The sequence below is a fragment of the Lutra lutra genome, chromosome 2 (genome assembly GCF_902655055.1).
Source record: "Lutra lutra chromosome 2, mLutLut1.2, whole genome shotgun sequence".
Classification (NCBI taxonomy): Eukaryota; Metazoa; Chordata; class Mammalia; order Carnivora; family Mustelidae; genus Lutra; species Lutra lutra.
In genome coordinates this window covers 141,826,247-141,844,353 of record NC_062279.1, presented here as the reverse complement: position 1 = coordinate 141,844,353, position 18,107 = coordinate 141,826,247, and the positions used below count along the sequence as shown (strand labels likewise).

The 18,107-nt window shown below is 44.9% G+C and overlaps 1 protein-coding gene across 1 annotated transcript in view; it reads left to right on the top strand.

The window, feature by feature from the left end:
- The window catches only part of POLN (DNA polymerase nu), a 154,738-nt gene that overhangs the window by 40,494 nt on the left and 96,137 nt on the right, over window positions 1–18,107 (top strand). Inside the window, exons 8-11 of the mRNA XM_047718644.1 lie at window positions 3,892–4,049; window positions 6,588–6,656; window positions 9,238–9,298; window positions 10,000–10,064. Coding sequence (XP_047574600.1) covers window positions 3,892–4,049; window positions 6,588–6,656; window positions 9,238–9,298; window positions 10,000–10,064 — 353 coding nt within the window. The remainder of the gene's footprint in view (window positions 1–3,891; window positions 4,050–6,587; window positions 6,657–9,237; window positions 9,299–9,999; window positions 10,065–18,107) is intronic.

Sequence of the window (18,107 nt, the reverse complement as noted above, 5' to 3'; positions counted from 1 at the left end):
TGCTTATAAAGTTTTCTTCAAAAACTCAGAAAACAGGGGCGCCTGGGTGGCTCAGTGGGTTAAGCCGCTGCCTTTGGCTCAGGTCATGATCTCGGGGTCCTGGGATCGAGTCCCGCATTGGGCTCTCTGCTCAGCAGGGAGCCTGCTTCCCTCTCTCTCTCTCTCTCTCTGCCTGCCTCTCCGTCTACTTGTGATCTCTCTCTGTCAAATAAATAAATAAAAAAAAAATCTTAAAAAAAAAAAATTAAAAAAAAAAAATTTAAAAAAAAAAAAAAAAAACTCAGAAAACTGAGCCGAAGGCAGATGCTTAACTGACTGAGCCACCCAGATGCCCCTAGACTTCAGCTTAATTCGTAGGGAATTTATAAGCTATTTATAGGAAAAAAAAAACCAGGAGAGAGAATATATAGATAAAGAAACGGGTGCCTGGGTGGCTCAGTGGGTTAAGGGAAAAAAAATTGTTTTGATTGTACAAAATTTCCAACATGTACAAAATTACCTGTGATACAATAAGAAACGTATATTTAGTCTTTGTCCCTGCTTCCTGGCACATGGTTTCTAAGACCCTTGCAATCCCCAGAGTGCTAAGAGTGTCTTTTGTGTGCTAATGAGAGGACTAGGAGCTGGGGACCACTAGTCGGCTTTGGGATGGGGCAGTGGACGGAATGACCACGACAGGCTTAGTCAGTTGGACTTCAAGTTCCCCACCCCCACCCCCAGGGACAGAGAAGGGATGGAGAGGTGCTCTATCTCAGTGGCCAGCGATCTCATCAGTTGCATCCGGGCAGTGGAACCTCCATAAACAGCCCCCGCACAGGGGATATTGGGGAGCTGGAGGGCTCCCAGGTTGGGGAGCATGTCTGGGGGCTGGGCAGGTGGGAGCTCTGTGCCCCCTGCCTCCCACCTTGCCCTGCGTGTCTCTTCCGTCTGGATGATCCTGAGTTGTGTCCTTCATGATACATGGGTCATGAGTTAGTACAGGTGCTTCCGTAGTTCTGCGAGCCTGAGCAGGAGGTCGTGGGAACCCCAGTTTATAGTCAGTGGGTGGGAGGTATGGGAGGCATCTGAAGCAGGGGTGGTCTTGTGAGGCTGAGTCCTCAGCCTACAGGTTCTGCACTCACGGTAGCCAGTGTCAGAGGGGCGCCAACTGTCAGATGCCCTCGCTGGGCACCAGAGGTGGTGTTGGAAGGCAACATGTTACCCATCGTCCAGCTTCAACAGTTTCCAGCTTATGTCCAGTCTTCTTTCCTCTGTATCTCCTCACAATTCCAAACCCCTGCCTCCTGGGTTAGTTTGTAGCAGATTCCAAGCATCTTATGATTCATCTGTAAATATTTCAATTATGTGATGGAACATGAGGGTTTCATTTTTAAAATGATGCAGTCATCATCTCCTCCAGATTAGTGGTAACCTTCCAGCGTTACTAGATATCTGGTCAGTGTGTGCGCTGCTCCCCTTGTCTTTATTTTATTTTATTTTTTTTAAGATTTCATTTATTTATTTGACAGAGTTCACAAGTAGGCAGAGAGGCAGGCAGAGAGAGAGAGGAGGAAGCAGGCTCCCCACTGAGCAGAGAGCCCGATGCGGGGCTCGATCCCAGGACCCTGAGACCATGACCTGAGCTGAAGGCAGAGGCTTTAACCCACTGAGCCACCCAGGCGCCCCTCCCCTTGTCTTTAAATATCGTTTGTGTTTGTTTTTATTTTCTTATGGTTTGTGTGACTTGGGATCCAAACAAGAGTTAGGGTTAGGTTACCCTGAAGCTGGGATATGTGTGATATGCTTCTTGTTTCTTTATCTCTCTCTCTCTCTCTTTTTTTTTTTTTTTTTAGTGGGAGAGAGAATTTTTTTTTTTCTTTTAAGATTTTATTTATTTATTCGACAGAGAAAGAGAGAGATCACAAGTAGGCAGAGAGGCAGGCAGAGAGAGAGGGGAGGAAGCAGGCTCCCCACTGAGCAGAGAGCCTGATGTGGGACTTGATCCCAGGACCCTGGGATCATGACCTGAGCTAAAGGCAGAGGCTTTAACCCACTGAGCCACCAGGCACCCCTCTCATTTCTTTTTTTATATCCCTCTTCCCCATCATCTGTATCACATCAGTTGCCTTTGTGTGTTACCAGTTCAGCTTTTACTTTTATTTTTATTTTTTTCAGTTTTTATTTATGAATTTTTTTTGTTTTATTTCCTGAACCCTTTCATTTCTTTGTTCAGTTCTTATTTTTCTAAGTCCCCTCATTTCCAGGTATCTGTAGTTCTGATTTATTTGTTTTTCATTGCTTTTATCATTTTCTCAGATTTTCTTAGCTCTTTTTAAATCTATCTTTTTGGCCTTTTTCTTTCAACTACTGGCATTTTCTCCTCGGTGTGGGGCCTTGTCCTGGGGGCTTGAGGAGGGGAGGCAGGGGAGTTGACAGGAACCAGCCCCCAGGCCCTTCCCGTGCCATCACACCTTCCCCAGGAGTTTTCAAGAATGTTAGCAGGGCCTTAATTTGGGGCCATTAGAGCTCTGAAAAGGCAAGCAGAGTGAACTAGTCTACCGGGTCAGTTAGCATGGCCACATAGTGTTGGCTCAGACCATGGGCAGCCAATGTGGGTGCAGGTCCCAGAGCACTTGCCCATGTTGTTCCAGCCAAGGTTCCAAACCTGCCAACCTCGGGGACTTCCCAGACATCAAATAAAAAAGTCACAATACCAGATGCATTGGCAAATAGAAGTCTCTTAGAAAGCACAATTTAAAGATGCCAGAGGATATAATATTTAGTGTGTTGTGATCTAAGACTACAATTTTGTTTGAAAGCAAACTCCTTGTTTTTATGTAACATTATTCAAAATGTTTAAGTAACTTGGGGTACCTTGATGGCTCTATTGGTTGAGCATCCGAGTCTTAATTTCAGCTCAGGTCATGATCTCAGAGTCCTGAATTCAAGCCCCGGATTGGGCTCTATGCTCAGTGCAGAGTCTGCTTGGGATTCTCTCTCTCTATCCCTCTACCCCTGCTTGTGCTCTCTCTCTCTCTAAAAATAAATAAATAAATCTAGAAAATGTAAAGCAACTTAAAAACACAGTTGCTTAGAATTCAGATTCATCTCTCAGTTTATTAGTTCCCCCCTTTTATAGCTTGCCTGTCCATGTTTAAAATACTCTGGCACTAAAACTTACTTAGCAAATGTCGTTTTTGTTTTTCACAAAGCATCTTCCCATATGTCTCACAGAGATGTACAATAACCTCTTCCCTGGGTTTTTGGATAAGAAATCTAGTACTTAGGGGCAGTGACAGCCCAAGCTCCAGGGGTGGCATTTTTACACATCTCATTGCAGCAGAGATCTGGGGGGGGGGGGTCTCTCAGGTTTTCCTCTTATCAGGGGAAATGCCCCAAATGCCAGGCATCTCTGTCCTCACATACACTGCCCACTGCTCCACACCCCTGAGCTCGGCAATGAGGACACTTATGCTCTTTCTTCAGCTCACAAGACTTGGGCTCCTGGACACCCTGAAGAGGGGTTAGGAGCACCTAGGAAGACAGCCCAGTGAGAGGCACAAAGTTGGAAAGCTGGGGAGCAGGGGCGGGGGGCTGGTGGGGGAGAGGAGGCCAGAAGAGTACTGAAGGGTTCTCATCACCACCTCTGAACATTTGTGAGAGGTCCCAGTTCCATGTTAGTTTAGTCCCCCTCTTCGGCTGTCTGGGGTCAGTTCCCCACGGGGATTGCCTGTTTGGGACCTAGGTCGTGGAGGCTGCTTGTACCAAAGGCTCTGAGTTCCTCAGGAATGGTTGAGCATCATTTTGGCACTCAGCTCCATAACTAGATGGCTATTATTATTATTTTGACCCTTGAGAAAAGGATGCTTCTTCGGTTCTTTTGGAGTGATTAAATGGCCTTTTTCTTTGTAGTTGTTCATTTTGTAGGGCTTGATCCCAGAATTGCTGCCTGGCTTATAGATCCTGGGGATGCTGCACCCTCTTTTGAAGATTTAGTGGCAAAATACCTTGAAGGCTCCATCTCTGTTAACGTGAACAGCACATATGGGAATTCCTCCAGAAATGTTGTGGTGAGTTGTGTTAAGATCAGGGTTTACCAACTTAGTCAACCCGAATTTTTTCCTTGAAACTTCTTCCACTTCATACAGTCCTGTTGTAAAAAGAACATTGCTGACATTCATTTTCACTTATTCTGCACAAATGCTTTTTACTCTGATGCTTCTGGTGGAGGATATTGAATTAGGATGGGTGACTTCTGTTCCTTCATGGAACTAACTCCCTGTCTATTCACAGCAGGATTCTTCTAAAAGGACTCTCTGGAGTCAGCAAGCCACATGCTCTGGGTCCATGAGCTGCTCGTAGTGCTGGTGGCCCGGCCACCACACAGAGGCTCTGGCCACACCTCACTCCATGTGTCCAGGTAGGTCTTCCCAAGGCCTGTCCTGGAGACACACCGATTTGTTAGGAACTGCATCTGCAGAAGCCATGGTACTCATGGCTCTGGAGCAAAGTCCCCGAGGAGGGGACCCCCAGTTGGGCCACTCTGTTGAGGCTTCCTGTGTGCAAATCAACAGCAACACGCTAGACGCACCAGTGGGTGAGTGTACAGAGGCTCAGGGAGCACAAGTACTGGCTGTGGGCTGGGAACCACTGGGGCAGAGTGGCTGGTGAGGTGAGGGCCCTGAGCCTCTGCGAGGTCTGCTCACTCCTGCCCTTCATCCTGTGCCATCTGTGAGGGAGGGTCTGAGTCAGATGGGGACTTGAATGTACAAATGCAGAAACTAACTCCCCTTTAATTTGAAGACGTGTCAGAGGAATATGGGGGAGCTCACAGACTCAGAGGGAAAGCAGTAGCAGGCCGTAAAAGACACGAGCCCTCAGGCCCCAGGCCCAGCAGTGAGCCATTTGTCACTTTTGTTGAAGACCCACAGGGAGTTCCCTCACTGTGCCACATGTGTGCCCTTTGGCGGGGGTGTAGGACATGAAGGTGAGTTCTACTGATCATATGATGCTGGGAGGGGAGCTTCCTCAAACGGCAGCCGAGACACTATCCCTGAAATAGGGATGTGCCTACCTCCACACTACCAGTTCCAGTTTATAGAGGAGAAGACCAAGGTGCAGAAAGGTCAATGTGCATGCACATTGCCCAAAGTCAAGTTGAGGCTGTGGTTCAAAGTGCGTGTTTCTGACTCTAAAGTCTAGTTTCGGGACGCCTGGATGGCTCAGTTGGTTAAGCGGCTGCCTTCGGCTCAGGTCATGATCCCGGCGTCCTGGGATTGAGTCCCACATAAGGCTCCTTGCTCGGCAGGAAGCCTGCTTCTCCCTCTGCCTCTGCCTACCACTCTGTCTACCTGTGCTTGCTTTCTCCCTCTCTCTCTCTCTGACCAAAAAAATAAATAAATAAATAAAGTCTAGTTTCTTCCTAGTGCATCTGGGGATGGGAATAGCCACAGGGAACAGAGCAGCAGCCACAGAGGTGTTTTCTCCCTGTCAAGGAGCCAGGGCCCCGCACCCAGGCTGGAGCAGCTGCTGACGGTGCTGGGGACCCTGCCCATCCCACCACTGCCCGTGTGCCATTGCCTCACCCAGGGCCCTCAGCACACTGCAGGAAGAAAAGCAGCAGCCTCTATGAACTCGCACTTGAATCTCTTGACTTGAAATGTGTCCACTGTGGAGGCCTGCAGTGCGTGAGGGGTGGGAGGGGAGAGCCAGGCCCACTCTGTGCTGGCTGAAGAGGTGACGGGAATTATCTGGGAGAATGCAGGGCGAGTCTGGGCCAAGGGAGCAGCACGGGAGCTGGAGGGAAGGGTGAGGTTGCGAAGGAAGGTGTGGGGTAGGGGGTAGCTGTGTCAGGGGCTCTTTCGGGAAGGTGCTGGTTCCCCTTGGAGCTCGGTCTTGTCCTGGCAGAGCCCCAGCTGGAGAACCACTCATAGTGGGAGGCTCATCATGAGGTCTGTCCTGTGGGAAGCTCTTTCGGGCAGGAGTAGACATTCTGCCCCGAGACCAGTCGTGCGTGAGAGCTAAAAGGCTGGGGATGAGGAGAGTGCAAAGGCCAGACTACATCAGCCCACTGCTGGCTCCTCATCCTGGGGTTTCTCTGGCTTGGGGCCTTGAGGCCAAAAGTGGAGTGTGGGGAGTTGTTTGGCAGAGCGAGTTACCCGGCAAGGAGAGTCCGGCTGTGTGTCACGGGCTGCAGCCCTGATCATCCACACTCAGGCCTCTGGGGCTGACGTCTGGGTGAGGACGGATGCTGAGGGTGGCCATGTGGCTCCTCAGCCTACTGGGGCATGTGGGGGGTATGCGTCTGTCTCTCCCACTGTGTGATCTTTGCACCATGGACACTCTGCAGTTCCTGCAAAATGAGGACAAAACCGGGTTTGGGGGAGAGGCTTCAGGTAGCTTGCACTTGCCTGGTAAGAAGGCTGTTGTGTAACATGGGAGCTTGCCCACGGGAGGTATTTGGTGAGGCCGCTGACGAGTCATGTCTGCCATGGAAAGACTCATGCCACCTAGCTAGTGCCCATTTCTGTGGGTTGTGTCCCTCCTTGGATTTCGATGAACATTGCTGCAAGTTTGCCTAATCTTTCATTCTTTTTGATCTTTTAAAGAATCAGAATGTACGTGTGAACCTGAAGACACTCTACAGACTTACGATGGGCCTTTGCTCCCAGCTGAAGGCAAGGCATCTCGTTGTAACTTGGGGTCAGATGGCACTCTCGCTCACTGTTGCATCTTTCACTCGCATCCATGCTAACAGCTGTGCAGAAAACAGAGCAGTGAATTCTCAGGCCAAGTGAACTTGTGCCTCACTCATAGAAGGACAGGCCACATGATGGGACCTAGAGGGGTATTTTTTTTTTTAAGATTTTATTTATTTATTTATTTGACAGAGAGAGAGAGAAAGAGAGTACAAGCAGGGGAAGCAGCAGCAGAGGGAGAGGGGTAAGCAGGCTCCCGCTGAGCGAGGAGCCAGATGTGAGACTTGATCCCAGGAAACTGGGATCATGACTGGAGCCGAAGGCAATTGCTTAACCAACTGAGCCACCCAGGTGCCCCAAGGACTTGGAGTTTTTATTTTTATTTTATTTTAAGATTTTATTTATCCATTTGACAGAGATCACAAGTAGGCAGAGAAGCAGGCAGAGAGAGAGGAGGAAGCAGGCTCCTTGCTGAGCAGAGAGCCCGATGCAGGGCTCGATCCCAGGACTCTGGGATCATGACCCGAGCCGAAGGCAGAGGCCTTAACCCACTGAGCCACCCAGGCACCCCAGACTTGGAGTTTTTAAAAAATGTTTTCTGTAGGCTAATAACTGTAGCATTTTTAAAAAGCTACCAAATGAATTGAAATATTTCTTTTTTTTTTTTTTTTAAGTTTTTATTTATTTATTTATTAGAGTGAAAAGGAGTGCATGAGTAGGGGGAGAGGCAAATGGAGAGGGAGAAAAATTCTCCAGCAGACTCCCCACTGAGGGGGCTCCATTCCAGGACCCTGTGATCATGACCCTGAGATCACGACCTGAGCCAAAGTCAGATGTTTAACCCACTGAGCCACCTAGGTGCTCCTCAGCTGGAATGTTTCTAGTTACCATTGACATAAAAGCAGAGCATTTATTTTAGTTTAATATTGAGATGGACACAGCTCTCCTCAGTCTCGTTGGGAAGCAGAGGGCATTCACAGGAACAGTCAAGAAGAGTTGAAGGAGGGGCGCCTGGGTGGCTCAGTGGGTTAAGCCGCTGCCTTCGGCTCAGGTCATGATCTCGGGGTCCCGGGATCGAGCCCCGAGTCGGGCTCTCTGCTCAGCAGGGAGCCTGCTTCCTCCTCTCTCTCTGCCTGCCTCTCTGCCTGCTTGTGATCTCTGTCTGTCAAATAAATAAATAAAATCTTTAAAAAAAAAAAAAGAGTTGAAGGAAGGGACTGTGTGTGTGGATGTAAGGCCAGGAATAGAGGGCCAGTAAGGGACAGAGAAGCATCAGGGGACAGGCACTGCCTGGAAGCTTTTCCACCATTGGGCCTGGAGGGGAAGCTGTTACCAGGCTCTGGGGAGAGCCAAGGCCCTGCAGAGGCTGCTGGTCAGGAGCTGGGCTTCAGGCTCTGTGGCCACAGGCCCAGGACTATGGGCTGCTGGGAGGGGTCCAGCCGGAGAGAGGAAGCCCTTTTTTCTTCCCTACTGATGCAGCCCAAGAACTGAGGAGGAGCCAGGTGGTGGCTTGGAGCACGTCAGCCCTTCCCCGAGGGCAAAGTTCAGGGCTTGGGGCCAGGAGGAGTCCAGTGAGGGCACGGTGGAGGTGTAGGTGAGGCCGAGGGTTTTGGATGGAAGCAGGAAGGGACACACATGACAAAAGCCCTGAGAAGAGGCATGGAGACAGTCTGAATAAATGCAGAGACCTTTCATACTCTGGGAGGAGGTGACCTGGTGACCTCATATAAAGATTTCACCTCTCCCCACACTAATTTCTAAAGCCAATGCAAAAACCAATGAAAATTCTAGCTACACTTTTGGGAATTCAGTAAACCTATTCTGAAGTTAAATGGAAGATTAAAAGTTTAAAATAACGGGGCGCCTGGGTGGCTCAGTGGGTTGGGCCTCTGCCTTCGGCTAGAGTCATGATCTCTGGGTCCTGGGATCAGGCCCCGCATCAGGCTCTCTGCTTGGTGGGGAGCCTGCTTCCCCCACTCTCTGCATGCCTCTCTGCCTACTTGTGATCTATGTCTGTCAAATAAATAAATAAAATCTTTTTTTTTATTAAAAAAATAATAACTTTTTAAAAAAAAGTTTAAAATACCTACATCACACTTAAAAATGAGAAAGATTTGGGGGCCCTGGGTGGCTCAGTTGGTGAAGGGTCTGCCTTCGGCTCAGGTCCTGATCTCAGGGTCCTGAGATTGAGCCCCTTGTCGGGTTCCTGGCTCTATGGGGATTCTTCTTCTCCCTCTCCCTCTCCCTCTGCTGCTCCCCTTGTGTGTGTGCTCTCTCTCTCTCTCAAATAAATAAAATATTTTAAAATTTTTAAAAATGAGAAAGATAAAGAGAATTGGGAATTGGCCTACCTGATATTTCTAAATATCTCTATGAGGTCTTGGTAAGGAAATAGGATATTTGAAATAGGAGTTCTACTAGGAAGGAGGATAGCAGGAGGGTGGCTGTTGGGTGGGAGTTGCCTGAATTCCACCTCAGTGCTATCAAGTAGGCTGTTCAGCCCAGTGCAGACAAAAATAATTTAAAAGTAACATTGGTATCATTTCTTCCTACAAAACAGGTTTATGGTTTATGGCAACTATTTTGTACTTTGGAGCTTCCTCTGATACCAATTTTGGCAGGTAAGATACCATAAAGATGACAGACAGTCCTGTTTCTAGGGAATTCTTGTCACTGTTTGAGAGCAGCTGTTTCTCTCTTATTAGGGTGGGCTGTGTGTCATGGGAGTGCTGCGAGGCAGCAATAATAATAATAATAATAATAATAATATTACCTCTCTGTAATAAGAGGGGTTGGAGAGCATCACCTGTTGATCTAGAAGAACAAGACGGTTCTGACCTCTCAGTCACATGGGGTCCCTTTTGCATCCTGGCCAAGCGGCAGCCCCACACTCCTGAGAGCAGCAGTGTGGAACGAGCCTGTGGCACGTTCTGCACAGCAGTTGTTCGTCCTGGTGGTGTACTGTCAGTCCTCCCCCTTGGGACAGCACCTAGGACAGGCCCTCCTCTGCCTTTGCCTCTCAGCCCCCACTTGGCCCAGGTCCTGCTGGGCACTAGGGGAGCCGAGCCCAGCCCAGTGCTCCTCAGCCTGGCTGGCCCGAGACGACTCCATCCCATGTGGCCATTCAGGGAGTGTCCCTGTGGCCCCCACCGCCACTGCTGGGCTCCAGCCCTGACCCTCACATTTGTTGGTGGAGGTGGGACGCAGCAGGCACTGTCATTATTGTCCTTGTCAGGGAGTAAGTCTTGCTCCCCGTCCCGGAGGCTTTCGTGGAAATAACTCATAGATGCAAGTTTGATCTGCTTTGGTGTTTGAATCACAGTGATGGAGAGCCACAGCATTCGGGTGAACAGAGGAGAGATGGAGAGGACTTCAGCCCTGCTGGGGGTGCGTTTTTATTTCAGAGCCAGGCTGCCTGTTAGCTCTTTCCTGCCTGTAAGTCCTTCCCCCCCGCTTCTCCGTTCCTCACTCACCTGGCTTGGATGTATGTGCAGGGGAGCACTGGGCTCTGACGAGCCTTAAACGGGCACATAGCTGGGAGCTCGCTCCGTGGCGCACACAGGATTTCATGGGTCCTCCGGCTTCTCAAAGGTCAGGTTCTTCTCACAGGGACACCACCTGTAGTTTGGTAAGGGGAGTTCATGGCTTTCTTGGGTTCTTGGTAAAAGCAACAATAGGGCTCCCAGGTGGCTCAGTCGGTGAAGCATCTGCCTTTGGCTCAGGTCATGATCCCAATGTCCTGGGATCGAATCCTGCATTGGGCTCCAGGCTCTCCCTGCTCTGCGGGGAGTCTGCTTTTCCCTCTGCTGCTCCCCCTACTCATGCTCTCTCTCTCTTTCTCTCTCAAATAAAATCGTTTTAAAAAGCAAGAACAAAATTTTTAAAAATGAATGTAAAAAATTAAAAATACAGAGGGTGCATGGAGATGCATAAAAAAATGCATTAAAATGTTTCACGTAGGGGCGCCTGGGTGGCTCAGCGGGTTAAGCCGCTGCCTTCGGCTCAGGTCATGATCCCAGGGTTCTGGGATCGAGCCCCGCATCGGGCTCTCTGCTCAGCAAGAGACCTGCTTCCTCCTCTCTCTCTGCCTGCCTCTCTGCCTGCTTGTGATCTCTGTCTGTCAAATAAATAAATAAAAAAAAAAAATCTTAAAATGTTTCACGTAAGTTGTTTTAAGGGAAGCTCTGGTATAACCATCACCTGAGTCATAGTGTAAAATTTCTGGAAGTGCTGTGTGCATTTTCCCCATCAGAACCCCTTCCCGCTGCCCAAAGTAACCTCTGCCCTGACTTCTGGAGTCACTACTTATTGCTTTGGTTTCCTTTCCACCTCAGTGCCTAAACCGTATGTTGGCTTTCCTTTGGAACTATGAGTTAGGGGTCATCTGATGCACTCCCTCTGCCCCGAGTCTCAGCTCTACCATTGTCCTGTGTGGCTCGGGCTTTGTCTTCCTTCACCCGCGTCCCGCTGTGGACAGCATCTGGTATGGCGCACTGCTCCACTGAGCATGTCTGCTGGGCCCTGGGCGCAGGATGGTCTCCTCAGCTTCAGGAAGCAGCACTGAGTTGCTTTTCAAAGTCACACCACCGGGAGCACAAATGGGATGGTCCTGCCATTGCACAGCCTCACCTACATGGGGACCCCAGGCTTTTCAGAGCAGCCATTCTGGTGGGGACATAATGGTATCTCGGGAGAATTTTGGTTTCTATTTTCCTGACTACTGATGAGATGGAATAGCTTTTCAAGTCATCATTGGCTACTAGGAGTTTCTCTTTGGTAAAAGATCTTTTTTCAGGTTTCTTACCCATTTTCACATGGAGGGGTTTGTCTTTCCCTTACTAATTTATAGGACATCTTGATAAACTCCAGTTACAAGCCTGTCACATAGACCTTCTCCCTCTCTGTGTTACCTTTTTACTCTCCTCATGATGTCTTCTGACAAATAAGAAGTTCCTAATTTTTAATATAGCATAATTTACCCATCTTTGTCTTTTTGGTTAGTGCTTTCTGTGTGCTGTTTAAGAAAGCTTTCCTTACGTCAAGCTCATGAAGCATTCTCATGTATTATGTTTAAAAGCCATTTTTATTAGCCTTTGCATTTAGGTTTATAATCCACCTGATTTTTTCTTTTTATGTACTTTTTTAATTGAGAAAGAAGTTGCCTACAGTGAATAGTACCAATATTTTAAATTATTGTGACAAAATGTAACATTTAGCATAAAGCTTACCATCTTAGCAATTTCCGATTAGACAGTACAGTGGTATTAAATACATTCGTGTGCTTATACGGCACAACTGCCATCCATCCCAGTCACTTCGCACTCGCCCCTCCCCACCGCTCCCGACAGCCACCGTTATGCTCTTTGTCTCTATGATCTGACTGCTCTGGGTACTTCACGTAAGTTGAATCTTTTCTTTATCTTTTAAAAGATAAAAAAAGAATTTATCTTTTTGTCACTGGCTTATTTCACTTAACATAATGTCTTCAACATTCATCCTGGTTTTAGCGTGTTGCACTTTTCTTCCTTTTCAAGGTCAGATGTATGTACCACATTTTGCTTTCCATTCATCTGCCAGAGGAGGCAAGCGACCGGGTTTGCTTCCGTGTTCTAGCCATTGTGAGTAATGCTGCTATAAACACGGGTGTATAAAGAGCTCTGTGAAACCCTGCTTTCAGTTCTTTTGAGTACATACCCCAAGGCAAATTGCTAGATCTTACAGTAATTTTTAATTTTTTGAGGAACCACTGTACTTATTCCACCATTTTACACTCCCACTAAGAGTGCATAAGCGCACTTTCTCTACATCCTCACCAATACCTATTGTTTTCTCAGTTTTTTGTTTTTTTTTCTTTCTATAATAGCCATCCCAATGGGTGTGAGGTGGTATCTCAGTGTAGTTTTGATTCTCATTCCCCTAATGTTTAGTGATATTGATCATCTTTTCATGTGCTTACTGACCATCTGTGTATCATCTTTAGTAAAATGCCTGTTCAGGTCTTTTGCCCATTTTTTTTTTAAAGATTTTATTTATTTATTTGTCAGAAAGAGAGTGAGAGAAAGCAACACAAGCAGGCAGAGAGGCAGGCAGAGGCAGAGAGAGAAGCAGGCTCCCCGCTGAGCAAGGAGCCCGATGCAGGACTCGATCCTAGGAACCTGGGATCATGACCTGAGCCGAAGGCAGCGGCTTAACCGACTGAGCCACCCAGGCGTCCCTGCCCACTTTTTAACTGGGTTGTTAATTTTTTCTTCTTGTTGAGTTTTAGGAATTCTCTATATACTCTGGATAGTAATCCTTTTCAGATATATGATTTTTAAATATTTCCTCATTTTTATGGGTTGCCTTTTTACTCTGTTGATAGTGTCTTTTGATGCACAAAATTTCTAAGTTTTCATAGTCCAATGTAAAATTTTTTTCTTTTGTTACCTGTGCCTTTGTTGTCATATCCAAGAAATAGCTGTCAAATATAATATTGTGAAGTTTCGTCCTGTGTCTCCTTCAAAGAGTTTTATTGTTGTAGGTCTTACATTTAGGTCCTTGATACCTTGATACCTTGATTAGGTCCTTGAGTTAATTTTTATAAATGGTGCAATGTAGGGATCCACCTTCATTTTTCTGCATGCGAATGCTCAGTTTTCCCAGCACTATCTGTTGAATAGACTGTACATTCTCCATTGAATGTTCTTAGCGTGCTTGTCCAAAATAATTTGACCATATTTGCAAGGGTTTATTTCTGGGCTCACGACTCTATTCTCTTTGTCTCTATGTCTCTCCTATGCTAGTACACACTGTTTTTTGGGTTTTTTTTTTTAAAGATTTTTTATTTATTTGTCAGAGAGAGAGGGAGAGAGAGCAAGCACAGGCAGACAGAATGGCAGGCAGAGGCAGAGGGAGAAGTAGGCTCCCCACCAAGAAAGGAGCCTGATGTGGGACTCGATCCCAGGACACTGGGATCATGACCTGAGCCAAAGGCAGCTGCTTAACCAACTGAGCCACCCAGGCGTCCCTAGTACACACTGTTTTGATTAGTGTAGCTTTGTAGTCAGTTCTGAAATCAGGAAGTATGGGGCCTCCACATATGTTCTTTTTTCAAGATTGTTTTGGCTATTTGGGGTCTCTTGAGATTTTTTATGAATTTTAGGATGCATTTTTCTATTTCTGAAAAAAAGGTCTCTGGGATTTTGATAGGAATTACATAGAATCTGTAGATCTCTTTGAGTAGTTTTGGTAAGTCTTCCAATCCACGAACATGAGATGTATTTCCATTTATTTATTTATTAAATTAATTTCAGCAGTGTTTTGTAGTTTTCACTGTATGAGTCCTTCACCTTCTTTGTTAATTCCTAAATATTTTATTCTTTTTGATGCTACTATGAATAGAATTATTTTTGTAATTTCCTTTTCAGATTGTTCATGTGTAGAAATACAGCTAATTTTTGTGTGTTGATGTTGTATCCTGCTACTCTGCTAAGTTCCAAAGTTCTAACAGTTGTTTGGAGGTTTTTTGTTTTTTTTGTTTTTTGTTTTTGTTTTTTTAGGTGTGGACTCTACACATAAATGGTGAGTTATCTATACATAAAATTATATCGTCTGGAGAGATAAATTTACTTCTTCTGTCCAATGTGGATGCCTTTTTTTTTTCTTGCCTAATTGCTCTGACCAGAACTTCTGGTACCATGTTGAATAGAAGTGGTGAAAGCAAACAACCTTGCCTTGTTCCTCATCTTAGAGGAAATGCTCTCAGTCTTTCTGTGGGTTTTCTTTTCCTTTTTTTTTTTTTTTTAAGATTTTATTTATTCATTTGACAGACAGAGATCACAAGTAGGCAGAGAGGCAGGCAGAGAGAGGAAGGGAAGCAGGCTCCCTGCTGAGCAGAGAGCCCGACGTGGGGCTCGATCCCAGGACCCTGAGATCACTACCTGAGCTGAAGGCAGAGGCTTTAACCCACTGGGCCACCCAGGCACCTCTCTGTGGGTTTTCCTATATGGTTTTTATTATGTGGAGGTAATTCCCATCTGTTCCTAGTTTGCTGAGTTTTTTTTTTTTTTTTTAATCATGAAAGGGTGTTAAATATTGTCAAATGATTTTCGACATGATCCTCTGTTTTTTTTTTTTTTCCTCCCTCCTTGTGTTGATGTGGCATATTTACATTGATCAGTTTCCATGTATGGACCCATACTTGCATGCCAGGAATAAATCCCACTTGGTCATGGTATATAGTCCTTTTAAAATGTTATTACTATGTTGTTAAGGATTTTTACATCAATATTCATAAGGGTTGTTGGTCTCTCTTTTTCTTGTATCTCTGTCTGGCTTTGGTATCAGGGTAATGCTGGCCTCAGAATGAGTTAGGAAGTGGTCTTCCATCCTCTCCATTTTTTTTTTGAAAAGTTTGGGAAGGATTGGTGTTGGTTCTTCTTTAAATGTTTGGTAGAATTCACCTGTGAAGTTAATGATCTGGGGCTCTTCTTTGTTGGGAGAAGAATTATTGATTCAATCTCCTTATTAGTTTTAGGACTATTCAGATTCTATTTCTTGGTGATTTAATCTTGATGGGTTTTGTGATTGTTGATTGAACTTTTATCTGTTTCATCTAGGTTATCCAATTTGTTGGTGTATAGTGCTCTTTTGTAATTCATAGTACTCTTTTGTAATTCTTCTTATTTTTGTAGAACAATGTCCCCATTCTCATTTCTGATTTTATTACTTTGAGTTTTCTCTTTTTTTTCTTAGTCTACCTAGTGAAAACTTGTCAATTTTTAAAAAATTTTTTTGAAAAACTAACTTTTGGTTTTATCAGTTTTCTCTATTGTTTCCCTATTTATTTCATTTATCTCTGTTCTGATATTTATTATCTTCTTCTTTTTTTCACCTTTGGGTTTAATCTGTTCTTGTAGTTCTTTAAGTTGTAAAGTTAGGTTATTGATTTCAGGTCTTTCTTGTTTCTTAATTTTTATAATATTTATAGCTATTAAATTCCCCTTTAGGGGCGCCTGGGTGGCTCAGTGGTTTAAGCCTCTGCCTTTGGCTCAGGTCTCAGGGTCCTGGGATCGAGCCCCGCATCAAGCTCTCTGCTCAGTGGGGAGCCTGCTTCCTCCTCTCTCTCTCTGTCTGTCTCTCTGCCTACCTGTGATCTCTGTCAAGTAAATAAATAAAATTTTTTAAAAATTCCCCTTTATTGCAGCTTTTGCTGCATCCCATAAGTTGTGGTATATTGTGTTTTCATTTTCATTCATCTCTAAATAATTTCTAAATTCTCTTTTGATTTATTCTTTGATCCTTTGATCATTTAAAAATAATTTATTTTCCACAGTTTTGTGAATTTTCCAGTTTTCCTTTTTTTTTTTTTAAAGATTTTATTTATTTTTTCAACAGAGAGAGATCACAAGTAGGCAGAGAGGTAGGCAGAGAGAAAGAGGAGGAAGCAGGCTCCCCGCCAAGGAGAGAGCCTGATGCAGGGCTCAATCCCAGGACCCTGGGATCGTGACCTGAGCTGAAGGCAGAGGCTTTAACCCTCTGAGCCACCCAGGAGCCCCTCCAGTTTTCCTTTTGTTATTGATTTCTAACTTCATCCTGTTGTTGTCAGAGAAGATGCTTTGTATAATAACTGTTTTTTGATATCTCTTGAGCCTTAATTTGTGGCCTAAGATATGGTCTGTCCTGGAAAATGTCCCATGTGCAAGTGCATGTGGTTGTTGTGGGTGGTGCTCTGTTTGTCTGTTGGATGTCATTGGTTTCTTGTGCTGTTTAAGTCTGTTTCCTTATCTTCTCTGTGGCTGTTCTACCAGTTATTGTGAGTGGAACTATTATTGTAGAATTGTATATTTATTCCTTCAATTCTGTCATTTTTTTCTTCATATATTTTGATGGTCTGTCATTAGGTGTGTAAGTGTTTATAAGTGTTGTATGACAGTTGCTGTATGTGTCACATACATGTCATCCTTTGTCTCTAGTAACCATTTTTTATTTAAAGTCTATTTTTTCTGATATTAACATAGCCATCCCTTCTCTCTTTGGGTCACTATTTGCATATCTCTTTCTGTCCTTGTACTTTCAACCTGTCTGTATCTTTGAATTTAAAGTTTGTCTTTTGGGACACCTGGGTGGCTTCTTTGGTGAAACATCTGCCTTTGGCTTAGGTCATGGTCCTGGGGTCCTGGGATTGAGTCCCACATTGGGCTTCCTGCTCAGCAGGGAGTCTGCTCATCCCTCTCCCTCTGCCCCTCCCTCTGCTCATGCTCTCTCTCTCTCAAATAAATAAATAAAATCTTTAAAAAAATAATGTTCGCCTCTTATGGACAGCATGTAGTTGGACCATATGTTTTTGTCTATTATGCCAATCTCTGTCTTTTGATTGGAAAGTTTAATCCATTTACATGTAAGTAATACTGATAAGGAGGGACTCAACTTATGTCATTGTGCTGTTTTCTATGTGCATTATACATTTTTTTGTCTCTCATTTCCTGTATTACTGTCTTCTTTGTGTTTAGTTGCTTTTTTGTAGTGAATCATTTAAATTCCTTTCTCATTCTCTTTTGTGTATATCCTATAGCTATTTTCTTTGTAGTTACCGTGGGGATGACATTTAACATCCTAACATTATAACACTCTAATTTGAGTTTATTACAGCTTAGCTTGAATAACATGCAAAAACTCTGCTCCTTTACAGCTCTATCCCCAGCCCTTTCAGTTGCTGATGCCACAAAATTATATCTTTATACATTGTGTGCCCCAAACATAAGCTAATAATTTTTTAAGTGCATTAGTCTCTTAAACTATTTAGGAAACATGACTTGGAATTATAAACCAACATTACAGTAATACTAGCTTTTAACTCATAATTTCTTTTAAATATGGAGAAAACAAAAAATGCAGTGACAGATTGTTATTATAATACTAGCTTATATAAGTGCCCACATAGTCACCTTTCTTGAGATCTTTATTTCTCCATATGGCTTTGAGACACTGTCTAGTGTCTTTTCATGTCACCCTGCAGGACTCCTGGAGCATTTCCTCCAGGGCACATGCAGTGATCACATCTCCATCAGTTTTTCTTTATCTGGGAATATTTCAGTGTCTCCCTCAGCCTTGAAGGACAGTTTTGCCAGATGCAGGATGGTTGGTTGACAGTTTTTCCTTTTAGCACTTTGAAAATATTGGCTCACTGTCTTCTGGCCTCTAAAGTTTCTGATGAGAGATCTGCTCACTGACGTTATTGAGGATGCCTTATATGTGAGGACACTTTTCTCTTGCTAATTTCAAGATTATCTGTTCACCTTTGGCTTTTGAAACCTTGATTACATTGTGCCTTGGTGTTGATCTCAGTTCCTCTTACTTGAAGTTTGTGGAGCTTCTTGGATGTTTATATTCATGTGTTTCATCCAATTTGAAAGGTTTTCAGCCATTATTTCTTCAAGTATTTTTGCTGCC